This window comes from Ailuropoda melanoleuca, chromosome 13, assembly GCF_002007445.2.
Source record: "Ailuropoda melanoleuca isolate Jingjing chromosome 13, ASM200744v2, whole genome shotgun sequence".
In the NCBI taxonomy this organism is placed as follows: domain Eukaryota; kingdom Metazoa; phylum Chordata; class Mammalia; order Carnivora; family Ursidae; genus Ailuropoda; species Ailuropoda melanoleuca.
Genome location: NC_048230.1, coordinates 43,641,757 through 43,660,358, shown reverse-complemented (window position 1 = coordinate 43,660,358; position 18,602 = coordinate 43,641,757). Strand labels below are relative to the sequence as shown.

At 52.9% G+C, this 18,602-nt stretch overlaps 1 protein-coding gene across 3 annotated transcripts in view; it reads right to left on the bottom strand.

Annotated features, from left to right (window-relative positions):
- RPTOR (regulatory associated protein of MTOR complex 1) overlaps positions 1-18,602 on the bottom strand; it is a 335,634-nt gene that overhangs the window by 246,231 nt on the left and 70,801 nt on the right. For all 3 annotated transcript variants that reach the window (XM_002921791.4, XM_019802367.2, XM_034640603.1), the window contains exon 3: positions 9,071-9,153. In XM_002921791.4, coding sequence (XP_002921837.1) covers positions 9,071-9,153 — 83 coding nt within the window. The remainder of the gene's footprint in view (positions 1-9,070; positions 9,154-18,602) is intronic.

The following is an 18,602-nucleotide window of genomic DNA, read 5'->3' as shown; positions in this document are numbered from 1 at the left end:
ACTTAAGACCAGCTGTGGACCCGGCACACCTCCTTACGGGGACACAGAGAGCCCGCACAGCCTGTTTGTGGCCTCGGAAGGGGCCGCTTGCCTGTGTCAGACTCAGGATGTGCTCCTTCTGCAGCACTCAGTGGCCCTCAGGCACCCCCCAGCTTTCTGGGGGCTCCTTTCACTGCAGAGAGATGGAGGGGGTGGGGAGCCACACGGCCCACGTGGAGTCGGCGGCAGAGTGGACCCACAGGCCGAGAGGGCCCAGGACACTCAAGGCATGGGGTCTGGGGGCCTCGCTCTCTCCTGCTACGCGAGCAAGCACCTGGGGCGCGTGTCCTCTGGTCTCTCCCCTGGGGTAGTACGTGCCTTTTCACCACACAGCCTGGCCACCCAGGGACTGGTGTACACTCTTCTGGGGGGAATTGAATCTTGAAAATCCAACCAAAAAATGCAGCTAGCAGAGAGCTGAGGCGCAAGAAGTGGAGCGAGGAAAAGTCACGAGGTGATGTTAGAGCCATGGGGTGCATGGCCTCACAAACCGTGAGCACGGCAGTTCGAGGGTGACAACAAGCAGAATGTGATTCCCGTGGGGCGGGGCTGCGTCTGGTTCATGCCGGGACGGCCAGGCAGGGGCCTCGCTGAGCAAGCGAGCAGCAAACGCGTGAAATGGACAAATGCATCGGAGAAGAGAATCCAGTCACCGGGCATTGAGGGGTCCCGAAAAGATCTGCAGGGTTAGCAAAGCTAAAGCAGACGAGAGACCCGGGGGACACAGCACGCTGGTACCAGCCACTAGCGTGGAAGCATCCGACGGCTGCTGGCGCACCCACCCCCCGGCCCGGTCCACAGAGGTCACTTCCCCTGCCGCTCCACACCGACTGACCTTGACTGATATCATGGATATCATATGGATATCATGCCATCCAGGCCGAGTGGGCCACCACTTTTTAAAACCAAACACCTAGCAAATCATGTGGAATACCTATTAAAATATCTAATTACACAGTACATGTATTGATGTAGTCAAGGACCTCTTAATAGACATTTTATAAGTGGGACAAATCGAACAGGCCAAAGACTATTTTAGGACTTAAAAGTTGCTATGAGGTCATCAGCAGATATCACATACATTACTTGGAAAGGACACAAGTCCTCTCGACAAAAACTCTGGCTCAGTCAGTTTAAAAAACTCCATTGTGAACTCTCACAACTCAATAGTAAAGACAAATAACCCGACTAAAGAGCAGTGTAGGATTTGAACAGCACGTTCCCAAAGAAGATGTGTAAATAAACGGCCAAAAAGTACATGGAGAGGTGCTCAACATCACTAGTTACCAGGGAAATGCAAATCCAAACCAGAAAGAGACGCCTCTCCACACCCCCCAGGATGACCACCTTAATAATAGGGTTTTTTAAAGATTTTATTTATTTATTTGACAGAGAGAGTGTGTGAGAGAGAGAGAGCACAAGCAGGGGGAGCACCAGAGGGAGAGGGAGAAGCAGGCTCTCCGTAGAGCAAGGAGCCCGACGCGGGGCCCCATCCCAGGAGCCTGGGACCATCACCTGAGCCGGAGGCAGACGCCCAACAGACTGAGCCACCCAGAGGTCCCCAATAATTGTTTCAAAACAAAACACACAGAAAATGACAAGTGTCAGTGAGGACAGGGGGAAACTGAGCTCTGACACGCCACCAGAATGGAAAATGGTACGGCCACTACGGGAGTTCCTCAAAAAGGTTGACACGGAGTTACACATGACCCCGGGAGACGCCCGAAAGAACTGGAAGCGTGCATCCCTGCAAACACTCGTATGCCCACGTCAACAGCAGCATTACTCGTGAGAGCCGAGAGGCAAAAGCAGTCCAAGTGTCTGTCAGCAGATGGACAAACAAATGTGGCGTGTCCATCCAGCGAACTCACCCGGCTGTAAAGGGACTGAAATACTGATCCCGCAACAGCACGTGAGCACACGAACCCTGCCAAGCGAGGGAGGTCAGGGACACGGGCCACGCCGTGTGCGACTCCCTCATACTGCGTTCTGTGAATCCCGTGTCCATGTCTCAAACCTCCATTACATACCACAGCGGCAAGTAACTCCTTGACATTTAAGATAGGGTACCCAGAAGCCGTCGTGAACGCCCAATTCACGACCACCACGGAGACATATGGTTTCCCGATGGAATGAAGTCAAGCGAGCAGAAGAGGCCACTCCCCTCGTCTGCGACTACCCCCCTGGATCAGCACTTTCTCATCTGGCTGCAGCCGGATTTGACAACCCTTCCCAGTCACATATGGCGAGCATACGGTGGGCTCCTCACAGCCTCCTCCAGATTCTGCACCCCACTGCCTCATGCTCCCTATCGTCTCCTTTCCCAGAGCCGGCACTTCCTCAGACGTCTTCACTTCCCTCCCTAGCACACCCTCCAGAGCCGCCTGCACATGGCTCAGTACCTGGCCGGCCAGCTCAGGAAGCCGCCACTGCGCAGGAGATCTGGGGCTGTCAGACATCTGAGCTGCGCTGTTAGAGTGCAGACACACAGCGCCTGGTCCTTCTTGCGATTTGTCACACACACAGATAGAGCTCTTGTTAAAAACGTCGTGAACAGGAGAGACCAGATACCTGATGGGCTGGTCGAGGACAGAGTTAAGCCCTATTTCTCTGTAAAAACATGATAAGTCGGAGCGCAGAGGTGGGCAGAGCAGGGGCGGGCCCCTCCAGAGCCGACACCCCACCTCGTCCTGCTCTCCCCCTTAACCCTCCTTTCACATTTACAAACCCTCACCATGCAGTGGTATGCTCTCAACTTCCATTTCTAAAAAACAGCACAGCAACAACTCAATGAGTGCGTGTTCTTCCCACAGATCCCAGGCCACAACACACACACGTCCCACCCCCGTCCACCCCCAGCACGATGGCAGCAAGGAGGCACCTGTCCCGGCAAGCCCGCCCTGCCTGTGAGGCGCTCCTGCCCACAGAAGGTGAGGCGCGAGGGGCTGCCGGTGACCTCTGCTGCAGGGACAGGAGGGGCGCACGGGGACGCCTGACTGATCCAGCTCCCCGACGGTGGCCCGTGGGCCTCACATCCACGCTCGGTGGTGCACCACTCAAAACCACGGGGGCCCAAACCCCAGAAGGACTGTCACACATCCGTGCCAGCTGCGCCGTGACTCCAGAGGCCGGAGTCAGCACAGGGACGGCACTGCCGCAGCATCGCGTAGGGCGATCCTCGCAGACAACCGGGGGGTCTAGCCAGGCAAGGCCGCTCACCCTCCAGACAGGCTGCAACATCACTTCCTCTTCCTTCTTCTTCATCAACGTGCTTGAGTGTTTTTAAAGACTTTATCGGTGGTGCCTCAAAGCTGCTGAGTGATGGCCGAGGGTTGCCTCTCTGTGCTGATGGAATGCGCCGGCAGGCGGGGTTAGCAGGAAGAGCTGAGTAGAAACCGGTTTTGGGGGACAGGGCTGCACAGGAGCACAGATCGGAATTCTCCCCGAACATGGTGTGTGCAGAAGCCGTTGGCGAGCAGTGAAAGAGAACAGGATAAAGGGGGAATGCGGGGACATGCTCAAGGCCAAAGCAAAAATGTAACTGACGTGTATGTCCCAGGTACAAATCCCCAGGTACAAATCTCCACTTTCTGGGGGAAGCAATTAAGTCACTGTCAAAACACAACAGTTAACCCCAAGAGGACTGGAAGGCTTTGCCTACACTGTCATGCAAATTTAACGGACACCTGCTGTAAAGCGCTTCACACCAGACAGGAGCCACAGAAGTGTGAGCTGTCTCCCCAGTTCCCCCTCTGGTTGTGCGTCCTCATTTGCAATGTGTCACAGAAACACAAGCGAGGCGCAGAAGGCCCACGTTAGGACCCACAAAATAGGAAGCTGGGCTGGTGAAGGAAGAAGAGGGGGACAGCAGGACAGGATGGTGGTGTGACGTGTCAGTGACAGCTCTCTTCCTTCAGGGTCGTTCTCACTGGCTGTGCCACAATGCCAGTTTGGGGTTAAGGCCCCAGTGTGACTGTCCCAACAGGAGCCCTACAACAAACAGGCCTATTCTGCTCATCTGTCCGGAGCACCTACTGGGGGGGGGGGGAACAGACCAGGAGCCAAGCTGGCTCCTCCCTCAATAATCTACATCCAACTCTGAAAACCCCAAGACACGGTGGGACTCGCTCACTTACGGTTCTGCATCCCGGTATAAAGCTGACTCCAGAACACTGAAGGAGTCAGGTGGGACCGCTGTCGGCATTGGCGTATGCTGCTCTGCCCCTATGCCCACCCTCAAAGAGGGAGGCGCCACAGCCCGTGGGTCCCAAGCGCTGTGACCAGCCCCAGGAAGGAGACTGCAGGCCGGGGCGGCGAGTCACCCAGCAGTGCGGTGGGCTACACAGCCCGACCCAGCAACCTGGCTGGACAGAGAGCCCCTCCTCTAGCACCTCCCAGCCCAAACGTCTGGCAGCTCGTGAAACAGGCCACCGGATGCTCTCCCCCCAAGACGAGGGTCACGCTGTCAGCCCCATCCCAGGGAAGAGGCAAGGAGATACATCCTGCCCACAGCCCAACCTAAGTGCTGAGGTTGGTCCAGTCATCAGCGCTCTTTGTTCAAGCACACTACCCGAGGCACACAAGCAGCTCCGTGACCCAAACCAAGCAAAGGCCTTTGTCACTCCAGTTCAAATGCAACAATTATTTCCAGCTGGCCGATGGCCAGGTGGTGGAGCCCTGCTCTGTCCCAGGCTTCCAGCCCTGCGTGCGCTCTGCCGGGCGGGAAGCACGGTAAACACATGTCTGTCTAACAGGCAGACCGACCTCCATTCCTCACCCGCACAGGAGCCGTGACCGACCAGGGGAGCACGGTGCACTGCAAAATCCACACACCGTCCTCAGAACCGCCCAGCATGCCCGCTCCTGGCGGGGCCCATGGCCACGGCCTGCCTGCGTCGCCTCCACGCACACACACCTGCCTCCCAGGGGAGGAGCTCCTACAGCACACAAGGTGTGTTCCAGGGAGGCCCCACGGGGCACGTCTGTCCCCTTTCGTAGACACCTGCAGACTGGTATGTTTCTGGGACAAAATGCACTCGGTCAGGGGCCGGGGGTCACTTCAGACGCCATGCACAGTGGAAGCCTCAGCTCCTTCGGCTGCCTTAGTGACCTATAAACACTCCCGCCTCCATCTGCTTTCAGGTCTGCAGCGTCCTAGGGAAAAAGCCACAGGACGAGACCCTCATCTGCAGCCCCCCCTCGGCTCTGGCCCCCTACGCCCTGCACTAAACTGCCAGAAGCCCCGCCTTGTTAGAGAGAAATCCTCGAAACACACATTCTCTGCTCTGCAATCCCCGCTGCTGTCACCCAGCCCCACGCCCAGCTGGGACTGCCTGCGACAGGAGTGAGGTCTGTCTCCCTCCAGGACCGCCAGCTGGAACGACAGTCGGCATTCCTCCTTCAATCTCCTGCAGGGCACAGATTTATGTACCTACGAGGCAGGAAGGCAGAACCTTAAATTTAATCAAAAGAAATATCTCACTGGTGGCAAACTGATAAATTATGTAGACAAGGGTTCAATCGGCCTGGAAAGGAAATCTGGGCCTGACAGTCTGGCAGCCTCAGGAAAAAAATGTACCATCATGGCTTCTCTAAATTCCTTCTCGACCCCAAATCACCTTTATCAAAACGTTTAATCCTGCACAGTTAAAACTAGAAAAGCAGGGGCGCCTGGGTGGCACAGCAGTTGAGCATCTGCCTTCGGCTCAGGGCGTGATCCCGGCGTTATGGGATCGAGCCCCACATCAGGCTCCTCTGCTGTGAGCCTGCTTCTTCCTCTCCCACTCCCCCTGCGTGTGTTCCCTCTCTCGCTGGCTGTCTCTATCTCTGTCAAATAAATAAATAAAATCTTTAAAATAAATAAATAAATAAAAATAAAAAATAAAATAAAATTAAAAAAAAAAACTAGAAAAGCAAGGCAGACAAAACACGAGGAAGGACATCGACTCTCTGAGGCACGAGGTGGGCAGGTTTTCCCGGGGCCAGTTCTCTGCCCCCCACCCCCGCTGGGTGGCACTGGGGTAGTAGGGTCCCACGTGTCCCACCCACAGCCACGCGGAGGCACGCCAACATGAATGAATGCGACCTTATTTCCAGCTGCACCAGCTTTCTGAGGCTCACAATACAGGACATGGAGGAAAAGGAGACCAGATCTAGGGGTGTCTCCCTCAAAGGTCTAGAAATTTAGTAACACTCCCGTTGTTTCACTGCAGATGACACATCAGCCTCTATCACGCAGAGCACTCGAGGGCCTGCAGAATGCAGTGAAGTGGTGTGTGTTTAGCTCCACGATGTTCCGAAGGACCCTGATTTACAGTGAGGGCCAGGCCACCTTGCACACAAACATCTGAGCATGTTTTGTGCCAACTCTGGGAGGCAGCGTGAGGCCGGCCTCCCTCCCTCCCGTCACCCGCAGGAGCCTCCAGAGAGCGGAGCAGCACGCCACCCGCCCCAGAGCACGCACTGTCACTGCGCAGACGGCACAGCCCCACGACCGCGCCGGCGAGCCCTCCTGACACTCCCTTACCTTAGGCTCCCTTCTGAACAGACGCATCCCGCTAACAGTAGGAAGCGGCAAAATTTTAAACCTTTTTATCATACTGCAATGTCTTGACATTCAAAACAGAAAATACTAAGTATTCGTTGCTGTGGTTCCGCTTCCCGAACGCAGGCGAAAGAGCCCACTCCGTCGGCGCGAACGTCTCCTTCCTAGGATGCGGCTGGCACCGCCCGATCCCTCCCTACCAACCAGCCCCAACAGGGCCCCACAGACACCGGTGCACCCACACCTTTTCTTAAGCACCCGACAATCTAGAAACACCCACACTAGCCTCTTGAACTGCATCTCTCCTTCAAAACATTACCTTGCAGATCCGTTCCTGAAATCCCACGGACTCCCAGCACGTGTCTCGGACTAACGATGTCCACCTGGAGGGCTGCCCCTTCTGTGCTACCGCTCGCCTCGCGCAGCCACCCTCCCGCCATCCCGAGAAGGTGACTTCGCAACTCCATCCTGATTCTACTGTCATTTTTGGATCTGTGATCATGTCCCTGTATGTAAATGCTGCCTGCCTTACATGGTAATGCCTCTTCCAGATGCCATGGGAGAGATCTGCTCTTAGACAGAAATTCAGATTTAAAATAATAATAGATCCTACTTTCAAAGATTCCATTTACTGCCAGCTAGCATGGACCAGCTGAAGCCTACCAAGTTAAACTAATAAAGCTAGCAGTAAATCAACTCTCAGCGCTCCCCAAAATTGCAAATCATACCAAATGGAATAAACATACAATATCTTGAAATATTAAACCCATACTCTGAAAGACCGTATCTTCTCATGTAATATTTCTTTCAAAGGAAGAACGTAATTAAAACAACAAAGCTTGCTCCGTGAAGAACACAGTCGGTTGATCTGAATTTATCTGGTTGCATCCTCTTTTAAATACAGCAAAAAGCCAAAGCATGAAGTCAAACCCAGGAGATGGTCAGACATAGGTAAGTCAGAAAGGCGTTCTTTTAAATTTGAATGTTGCTGGTTCTCCACCTTCCAGATGCCAGTTATGTCAAGTCTTCTGAGATGTTACCTGTCGTAGATGTGTGTGTTGTCACATGCGGACTGAAAGTCAGTCTGCGCCACACGTGCCCATTAAGCACCTGGGGGGTGTCGCTAAGATCCTGGAGTGCCCCCTTCAAAGTCCTCAAAGAAGCGAGTTTCTACTGACAACAGTAGCCATCTCAACTGTCTTTAAAGGGATACACCATGGAAATATCTCTCCGTTGCTCATCCTAGCCCCAAAGGCACTGTCCCCACATGAGAAAGGCTCCTGAGCATTTAAATAACCATCAACAGGTACCAAATCCAACAGAGGAAAAAGCAAAGCCCTTAGGCATAGATCAAAATCACCACCAAGAAACTGCCTTCTGAAGAATGGGAGTCCGGTTATTGACTCCACAAGCTAAACTCTGCTGCCCCCTAAGACATGGGGGAGGGACATGGTCCCCACCACTCAGTCATCCCACGACTATGGGCAGCAGCAGAAATGACCCGCGGGCACAGTTCCAGGCACCAACAGATTCATTTATGGCTGTTCTCTTAGAATATAAGTAAGTACGAAGAATCCCTAATTCCAGATCAGGAGGATAAAAGTCCACAGGTGAAATCCCAGGCAGGCAGGGCTCACTGGGGACCCTGAGCCACTTGGTCCCACAAGGCAGAATCTCAACAGGAAGGGCGAAGACCACAAAGGCTCTCAGGAGCCGCAAGGCCACCGCCACCTGCCTGCCATGAGGTCGCACCCTGTAGAGAATTCCAGAGCCTGCCCACCACACAATGCGGAACGGAAAGGCACCTCCATAAACACCCCAAACTTCTAATCTTCCACTACAATTATTACATCTTCAAACCAGCTGAAGAGCAAGGCTGAAGGAAACGGGTCTTCGGGTGGTTCACGAGAAAACGTAAGATCTTAAAAGGCAGTCTGACACAGTTACCATAGTCCACACCACTGTTCTCTAACCATGAACCTGGAAGATACAAGCAGCAAAAGGCACAGCGACCAGCGGCCGGCCCCTAAGAACCACCTGAGCTTTTCATCAAAGACAAAGCACGTCCTGGGCACCATCCTTTCAACGCTGAGTGCTTTCTTCTCAACTGTTTGAAAACTGAAGACGGAGAAATAGCTCTAACTAGTTGAGATTGCAGGGAAGTTACTGAAAATATGTTTCCCGTGCAAAAGAAAAACCATGATTTAAGAGTAACATGAGAAATGCTTTCAGTGTCAAAAGACTGTGGGGGGAAACTCAGGCCAAATGAGTAAGAGACCGTCCAGGCCAGTGCCTGGCCACCTTCACACACAAAAAGGACGTGTCCACGGAGCCAGCAGGAAGGGTGCAGGGAAGAGTGTCCAGCCACCGAGGGACGTGGGCTGACGGTCCACAAAAACCTCCACCTGGATTCAAAGGCTGTTTGAAACCAAGGAATTGAAGCTTCCCTGTAAGAAAGAAAGAGAAAAGCAAATAAATAGCACTTACCCTCGGCTGCCAGTTCTCGTATTGCTTCTGCAAATTCGCACCGATGGTTTCCAGAGCTTTCTGAGGCCCCATCGACAGAGGATCTGAAGAAGCAATAAAACACAGAAAGTTCGTTACCCTTTCATTTCCTCCACTGCTGAGCCTGTCCCTCACGGTTTCCTCTTCCATCACTCACTTCAGAGTCACCTTGGACCCACAGCTAGGGGTTCTCTGTGTTTAACCAGATGTAGGGAACTGCTATGCCCCCAAACAGGACAAAATGCCACACCTGTTCAACTTCCTAGAGAAAAGTGGTTTGGTCAGACTCGCTGGCCCCATGAAGTTTCCTCTCCTGCCCGTGCTCGTCACTCAGCCCCGTGGTCGTCCGGCACTTGTCCTGCTTCATTCCTGTATTCCTTGCAGGCTGTGTGCGGTGGGCCATGGGCCTGGCAGGGGCCTCTGTGCAAAGCAGGCCCACAGTGAGGGCCGCACAGTGCTTCCGTCATGCAAAGAACCAGGAGGAAGACGAAAGGACCAAGGCGATGCGTCCTAAGTAACTTCTGTCTGTGCTGGCTCTTCCCATGTGTTTGTGGCTTACCCACTCATTTCGGGAGTGGCTTCTAGGGCAAGTAACTCTAATCAGCAATTTCTCAAACTTACTTGGCCTCAAGACATCTCTGCACTCTAAAAATATGAAGAACCCCGAACAACTTTTAAGTGGTTGTATCTATTGGTATTTGCTGTATTCAAACTCAAGATGAGAAATTTAAAGAATATTTCTTTGTTCATTCATTTAAAAGTAATGACAAACCCATTACATTTGAACATAAATACTTATTATGAAAAATTAGACAAAAAAATTAATGAGTTAGTACTGTTGTACTTTTTTTGCAAATTTCTTTAATACCTGGTTTAACACATCTGCGTCTACATTCATCCATTACAAAACGTGGTTCCCGCCGACACAGAGGAGGAAAGTCCCACGTTACACACAGACATCACTGGAAAGGAGAGGCCACTTTACGTTGCCTTTCGAGACAGTCCTGCGATCTTTGGCGCCGCACCAAAACTCGACACGGGGTAACTTCTTTAAGACTGTCTGTAACGTGGAGCCTGAAACCACAGCAATGAACCCGTACTCCAGGGTATTAAAACCCACTGGACTAGCATGCACTTTGAACAGACCCCTCCCCGCGGATGACTCTGTGTCATCAGCACTGGTCATCTGTAAAATACTGGTTCACTGAGCTACGTGGATCTCCTGGATCTTGTTCTCCAATATCTCTAATTTCATCACGGGCAACAAACACTTCCAGCTGTTTTCCTTAAAGTGCCAGCTCGCTTTGTTCATTTTCCAGAAAATGCCTGCCAAATGCCCAAGGCCCATCAGTTGCTCCTCCAGGCAAAAAAGATGTGCCATGAGAAGAGCAGCTAGTTCGGCTCAGGACTCATCCACCAAGTGAAGCCCTTCCTCCCTGCGACCAGGACCCGCCACTCGGCAGCCCCCTTCATCACGCAATCTTACGATGTGTGTGAAAAGGCAGCATCCATCCATAAGACTGTGTCAGTGCGAAGCCAGAGCGCCAAAACACCTTCCCGGAACTATTTTCATGGCCCTTGTTTTCGACGTGCTAATGTTAATTCTGCCCCAACTTCCCCAAAGTATCCCTCTCAAATACTGCCCTCCACACAGGTAAGGATATCAGCTAATCTCCGCCCTTCTCCCCCTGCTCCCCAGACACCCCAGGGCCGATCCCACTGTGGCAACAACGTACAACCACTCTCTGCAGAAGTGGAATGGCTCCCAAGAAAACAACTTCAAGGGACCAGGGGCCAATAATGTTCATGTCATCGGAGTCTCACGATGAGAAAAGTAGGTGCAGAGCTCAAAAGCAGTTGAAGATATAATGCTTGACAACTTCCCAAATTTGGCAAAAGACATAAACTTACAGATTCGAGAAGGTCAGTGAACCACGACCAGGATTAACCCAAGAAAATCTATATCCAGACACATCATAATCAAATTGCTAAAAACAAAAGACCAAAAAAAAAAAAAAAAAGTCCTTAGAGAAAAATCAGGATCAGGAATGAGAAAGTCTCTGGATTTCCCAACAATACTGAAAGCTGGACAGAATAGAGCAGCGCCTTCAAATCGTCCATGAAAATAACAGCAACCTGATACTCAAGTCTGAGGGTTTTTAAATAGAGGTCTTTTCAGACAGGAAAACACACAAAATCTGTTCCGTGTTCCTGTTCTTCAGAAATAAAGCACAAAGGAAGACAATGAAGGACCCAGGAAAAGAAAGAGATGGAGAAACCACAAGACATCCGTGAACCATATCCAGAGACGAAGCCAGCCCAACAGGAGCTAGGGGGGTGTTTTTTTAAAAACGAATAGATAATTTGAGCCTTGGAATAACTACTGATAGCACTTGACAGGTGTACTGGAATACAGGTAAAAAAAATGAACTCATACGTTCACAAAAAAGTTAGCAAATAAAAGTAACTGGCAAATGTGTAATTATGGGGGAAGACTCACATACACAGACAAGAAAGGAACCAATCAGATACCCCCTCTGGGAAGGGCAGAGAAGACACAGCTTTCTCTTATTACGCTCTTCAGTATTGTGGGATTTTCAAGCTATATGCACATATTACTTTGATTTTTTAAAAAAGAATTACAAAATTAAGTAACAGGGTTTTAGAATTGGAAAGGACCTTTATCACCAGTGCGCCAAAGTCATGGAGGACTTTTCACCATACAGATGCCACGCCCTACCCTGGAGAGTCCAATTCACTAACTTCAGAAGAGCCCAGTCAGCTAATGAGCACCTCTGGCTGAGGGAACCCTAATGAAAATTTGGCTGTAATTAACTTATCTGGAAGAAGTATGGTAAATTTGTTTCAATCCGTACGTAACTAAAGAAATTAGATGTTCATCTTCATCTCTCTCTGTTCCGGTAGGAACCGAGTGCTGAGGTCTCAAAAGAATTATAATGACCTCAATCAACTCTGCTATAATCTAAATCACAAGCCTGGCAAGAGATACAAATAAATCAGAATCTGAAAAATAAAAATTCAGGGCCACTGAAGAGCATAAACAAAGCAAAGGGAAGCAGAAAATCTCATCAACAAACAGAAACCATTCTAGCAGCCATGCCTTGTACTCGAGCCTGGAAGAGCCAGTGCAAGAGCTGGTGTGCATTTATCCACACCTGCGTGCGGCCCCCACGTGGTCAGTGCCTATGGCTAGAATCTACGCTTAAGAGAATGGAAATGGTTTCTTCTGTAAAAAGATAAAAGGCCTGTCCAGGAACCACACTGATCGACAGCAGCTCCTAGGTGTGCCCTCGGAAGAACCACAACACAGGGAGGGAGGGAGTGCCACCAGTCCCCCGAGTGGTGGGGGGGGACCAGAGCCAGCCCTCCTCCTTGGACTTCTCCCCTTGGAAAGCCCAGGCCCTCCAGCCCCACACACCATCCTCTCCCATGTCCCCAAAGAGGGCGTGCAGAATATCTGCCAGAGCAGGAGGGCCCCTGAGCACCCTGCCGCCAGTCCAGCAGTCCCTCACTAGTCATGGCCGCCTGATAGCAGCACCCATCTTCCTTCCCTGATCTGGATCAAAATCCCTGCCTTCCCACCGGGGGAGCAGGGGCAGCCACTGGCCACTCATCAGGCAGGGATCAAGTGAGTGGGGCTGTCACATCCCATCCACTGGGAACCCCCGTGGCCAATTAACTGCATGGTTTCCTCCCAAGGGTATGACTAAGAGTGGGGCAGGGAGAAAGGAGAGGGAGCAGGAAGAGGGGAAAGAACCAGGACAAGGGAAACGGCACATTTACTACCACACTCACTACAATGAGCTAAGCAGTGAAATCAACAAAGCCAAGTTCCTGGTGGGCGGTGCTGACGGTCTGATCCATCTGATGAGGGTCAGGTGGACGGAAGGTAGGTCTGAGACCGAAGTGCCATCTGAATACACTTCTCTAACGCCCTCATGCGTTTCTACCGAATGAATGAAGTGGGTGGGCAGGAAGGAAGAGGAGACAGCAAATGGCATTTGTGTAAAATTTTAGCTTTGCATCAATCTTCCTGCAAGCTTTTCAGCATAAGCCCCCTGTATCTCCTGGTGCACAGAACTCCACGTTGATGGGAACTGCAGCCAGCCTACCCCACAGCACAGGAGAGAAGCTCAAGTCCCAAGTGGTCAGATGACTCGGTCAAGGTCACAGAGGCTGGCGATGGCGCTGGCAGTCAGCCAACCTGAAAGACCTCCGCGTTCTCTCCACTCTTCCTTCAGAAGAGCCTCTGGGCCACCATCAACTACTACCGTGCTGGTCACTACCGCAGCACCTGGCGCCGACACCGAGGACACTCCCCCTCCTCCTAGCTAGGTTCTGGAAGATTCTGAGAAGGACTCTGCTGACCTGGTGTCCTCTCCACCCGCCTGAAGATGAGCACAGGTGAACGTTTTTAAAACAATTCTTCCGTGAGGTCACTCCTCCCCGGAAAAGCCTGCATTATGCCACCACTTGCATAACGTGAAAATGAGCAAGACTAACTTATGCTGTCGGGGTGCAGGCCAGGGGCAGGGCGGGCTGTGAGATGGCGAGAGACGGGGCTGGACTGGGGGCGCTGCTGAGGCTGCTTCTTGACCTATAATGGGTCAGTCTGGGAAGAGCTGTCAAACTCCACACTGGGGTCCGCACACCTTTCCATATGTATTCTACCCTTCAGAACAAAGGGTGCCTGGGTGGCTCAGTCGGTCTGACTTTGGCTCAGGTCCTGCTCCCAGGATCCTGGATGGAGCCCCGCATCGGTCTCCCTGCTCCTCCAGAGTCTGTCTCTCTGCCTCTGCCCCTCCCCCTGCTCGTGCTCTCTCTGTCTCTGAAATGAATAAATAAAACATTTAAAAAAACAAAAATTAAAAAACGGGCAGAGCTCACTGCTCAAAGAACGTCTGTACTTCTTTGTAGCTTGTATTAATAATGCGGACATTTCATAGGTATCTGTTAATTGACTTACTGACTGAGCACTGCCTACTGGATCAAGTACAAATTTCTCTGTATGGCGTTCAAGGACTCTGCCGCTAATTAGCTGTGTAACCTTGAGTAGCTAATTTTGACTGAGAAAATAATCATGGCAAAGGGCCACTCTGAAATCAGAAGTGGTTTGTAATGACTCTGTACTGTACCAGCCACAATCCCCACACATATTTTACCATTAGAGGCGTACACAGTGGGAGGCACTTCTTCCCACTGAGGCGAGGGCAGAGTGGGGAGCCCCTGGTGGTACCCCCATGGCAGCGAGGCTCTGGCTCATGGCCGGACATGGCCCTCCCAGTGCCTGTGGGTCCCAGGACAGGAGCCATCATCCAACGGAAGCCTTGTCTACACCGCAGCCCAGTCCTAACCATTCAGCCTCGCCCTCCCCCTCCCCTGCACAGCCACAAAATAGCTGGTGTTCCTGTGTCTTCTCCCACCGCGCACTCAGAGCTGGGAGAATTTCCCACAGAGCTGAGGGGATGGCTGGGACCCCACCGCTCACACAAGGCACTCTGCATAAGGGGGCAGGGGGAGGCTCCAAGCGTTTCACAAGCCTCCTTCGGGGGACAGACAGATACTACTAGGAGAGGCCAGTGCGACCAGAGAAAACAGTCTGGACCGCAAGCCTGGCGATGCACCAGGCTCACGGCAGGGGATGTCCCCGCCACCCAACGCCCGGGGGCCCAGCCTGTGCTCCAAGGGCTCTGCCCCCACAGCTGGGCCCCTTCTCCTCCCCGGGGCCTTGGCTCTCACCTCCCCTGCAAAGCCCCCTCTCTCCACACGGCCTGTTGTGAGTCGTCCACCCACAGCATTTTCTGAGGCTGCTCAGGGTAGACCCACGTCCCGGCCCTATCACAGTCAGGCTCCTTTCTTGTGTGTTTACACGGAAGTTTCCCCCTCACAGACATCTGTGGACCACCCTGACTGACGGGTCAACCCCAAGTTTGCTGTAACCATCGAGGGACAAGGCCTGGGGCAGGGCTCCGTCAACTCGAGGACGTGCGAAGACGGTCACTCTGTCTGCAGTTCATCTGCGCTGCGTCCCGCAGTGCCCACGTGGGGGGGGGGAAAGGCTTTCCTCTGAGGAGTAAGAGAAAAACACAGCTAGGTGCCTCCCAAACATTTCCTTAGGATTCCAGAATTTCCCAGCACCTGGCAGATCTCCAGCCTTCTCACCTCTGATGATACATGGCTACCATTAATGAGCACATAAAAAATCTCTCAGCTAAATCAGACCTCCTCCTGTTCAGCATTCAGCCCATCTATACGCTGCTCTCAGACACAGCTATTTCTCCGAGAGATATGGGCACTCGCTGTTCTTCAGCACCGGTGTTTTTAATATTACGCTGGAGCATTTAATGCCAGGCCGTAAAACAAAACAGCCTCTCCCCTGCTTGTCTGAGAAGAGCTGAGTGTCACTTCCATGAAATAAAACAGCATCTTATTACGTGGCAGAGTGGACGGGCAGGGGTGGGGAAAGGGGTGCTGACAGCCAGCGTGCTGTAAGCGCCCGTGCACCAAAGCCTTCCCTGCGCCAGCGGTGCAATGGGGGCCGCGGGTGAGGCTGTGCACTTGTGAGCGGCACGGTGAACCTTCTCCTTGTTCGTTCCGGCAACAACGATTCCTGTCACCATCAGAAAACCTAAAGGTCCACTTCCCGAACACAGACAGGTCCATTCTCGGAGTCTCTCCTGTGTGTGCTGGCAGTGCCCACCCAGAGACACAAAAATAGACTGAAAAATAAGCGTCTGCCCATTTGTCAAGCCACCTGCACCCCTCGTCCCTGAGGTCAGAGCGGTTTCAACTAGCACGGACCGTCTCTGCTGCTCTGATGTGTGCGTCTGCCGCCAAGGAGCCATCAACGTGCAATCCACCCCACCCCTGGCACAGAGACCCCCACACTCACAGGCCTCGGGTAAAGCACAGGAGACTCTCGGTTGTCACCTGACACAGGTAATGTCTACTTAGGATGAGAAACATCTAGCACTCTCCTCTCAGACATCTGCCAGAGACCTCCAGCCGACAGAGCAGCTGCCCCACTAGACTGGCACACGCTGTGACGGGTGCACGACGCAGGCCCCGCTCCCCTCGCTCCTGAGTGAGGACACGGGGCAGAGGAGAAGCAGACGCGGGGAACACCTGCGGTTCCCACTCAGCCCTGCAGCGGGTGGGGTGTCAGGCAGGGGGAGGGGTCCGGGGTGGGCTGCAGGCGGTCTCTGCACTGAGCCGTGTCCACCCTCCCAGTGAACACTCTCCCCAGCCAGGAGGTAAGTGCCATCACTGCTCCACTGCACAGATGAGGAAACTAAGGCCCCAAACCATGAAGCGCTTGCTGACGTGAACGGCTGGGAGGAATAAAGCCAGGGTCTTATGAACGCAAAACCTTCGGGTTTCTGGTGACGGAGCGCAAAGCCAGAGAGGGGACACAACGTGGACATTGGCTGCCTTCTGAACAGGAGCGCCCTTCAGCCACGGCGGCACGGCCCCTGCAGGGGGTCTTCCTTGCGACTCCTTCCCCAGCCATGACACACTCGGACATTCACATCCTGAAAAAGGCAGAACCAACCCACCTCGGGTTGGGGTATCCTTGCCCTGCCAGCCGAGCCGCTCCACAGCTTTCACCGCCTGAAAGCTGGCATCACCACTCGTCCCCACACACCCAGGGCCGGGGCTCTGCTCCTCTTTCTCTGGTCACTGCTCGTTCTGGGCCAGTGACCTCCCCAACCCCCTTCCCTGACCACCTAGGCCGTTCTAGCTGTCCCCTGGAAGCTACAAGTCGCTCTGCTGCCAACACCCAGGAGCACTGGCCTCCCGCAAAACCACCCACCATGTCCACGACTGGGCCCCGACTCTCAGTCCTGGCAGCCGCTACCATCCTGCCTACAGCACTTGCCGAAATGCTAGACCTCTTCCTGAGCAAGCCTAGAGCCACTGGGTGGGGCCGGGCGAGGCGGGCCGCCGCCCCGGGGTTAAGGGGTGGCTCCCGGGGAGCCACCCAGTGCCATCAGGGGCTCGGAGCCAGTCCACGGGAAGGGAAGAGGCATCTCGGTGGAGGGGCTGGGGACCCGGCGGGGAGCAGGACACACTCCTGCAGGGGAAACGGCAGGATACAGGAGTCTGAGGATACAGACAGCAGGGATGAGAAGCTGCCTCACACAGCATAAACGATACCAAGTAACCATATCAAGGCTGTCAAAGGAGGGAGTTACAAATATGGGAAAGTCCTGTTGGACTGGAAAGGAAGCGGTTCTTAACCTTTACCGACAGTACAGAAATACAGATGTGAACGTGTATACACAGAGAGATACACGTGTGCACACGCACGCATCAAGGAGAGAGGGAGCAACGAGACACTGGTTCCCACGAGAACATCAGCACCCAGATCCCAGTTTCTAAATCTGGATGCTGCTGACGGGAACTGGGCTCCTGGGAGGTGTGGTCCGTGCCAGGACGGGGCAGAAAGCACAAGCTGGAAGTAAGGACTACTCAGAGAACAACGACACGAGACAAGGGCCACACAAGCCAGTGGGAACAGGGCTGGCTGGCTAACCGGGAACATCATGACAAGCAACGGTGACATTGGACTGTAACCCACTGAATGAAAAAGGAAACCGTGAGTTCACACCGAATAAATTCAAAGTCTGATGAGGAATATCCGCACAGCTACGCACCTCTCCCCAAAACTCGTCATTACTTACAAAGGGGAAGGGGGGCGTTCGGAGCGCGGAGTTCCGGCAGCACCTGCTTCATCAAGCGGTAAGCAAGTTCGTTGCATAACCAGTAACGGGATAAGTCTACCCATTTGCCACCTGACACACGCACCACGGGAGGAGGCCAGATCTCTTCTGGGACGCTCCTGCTAATCCTGAGGAACAGAGGGGCATTCTACCAAACGCAGCCTGTGATCCTCTGCATGTCAGGGTCATGGGGTCAAGGAAAGGCTGAGGACCTGGTCCGGTCTGGATGGGACTAAAGCCAGGGCAACGCACAATGCTGAGCCAGGTCCCTGTGCCACAGACAGCATCCTGGGACAGATGGCGCGCCTGAATGCACCCATGGACACCCCTCTCGGTGATGGCCACCCAGTGCGGTGACAGTCACCCTCGCGGTGACGGCCACACTGGGATCAAGCTTGCGGGAATCACGATAACTGACAGGAGGTGGAGCAGCATGGCCAGAGCTTACTCTCGTACAGAGCAGGAAAAAGATCCTTAGCTCTGTGCTTGCAGGTTTGGAATTTGTTTTTTCAAAATAAAATTTAAAACATGCACTAGTAGACACCACTGCAAATTTGCCAAATCAAATCTCCAGGGTTCTTCTTTCTCTTATTCCATACTGTTAAAATCACCATCAAAAGGGCCAGCTCCACTCACTTTTGAAATAAAGGCTAAAAACAAAATTTTTAACTTGGACAAAGGTATATGTCCTTTTGAAATCAAATCCACTTAAATTAGTACAGAGTAGATTACATTCCTAAATTGCAGAGAAATTTTAAAAACACAGTATA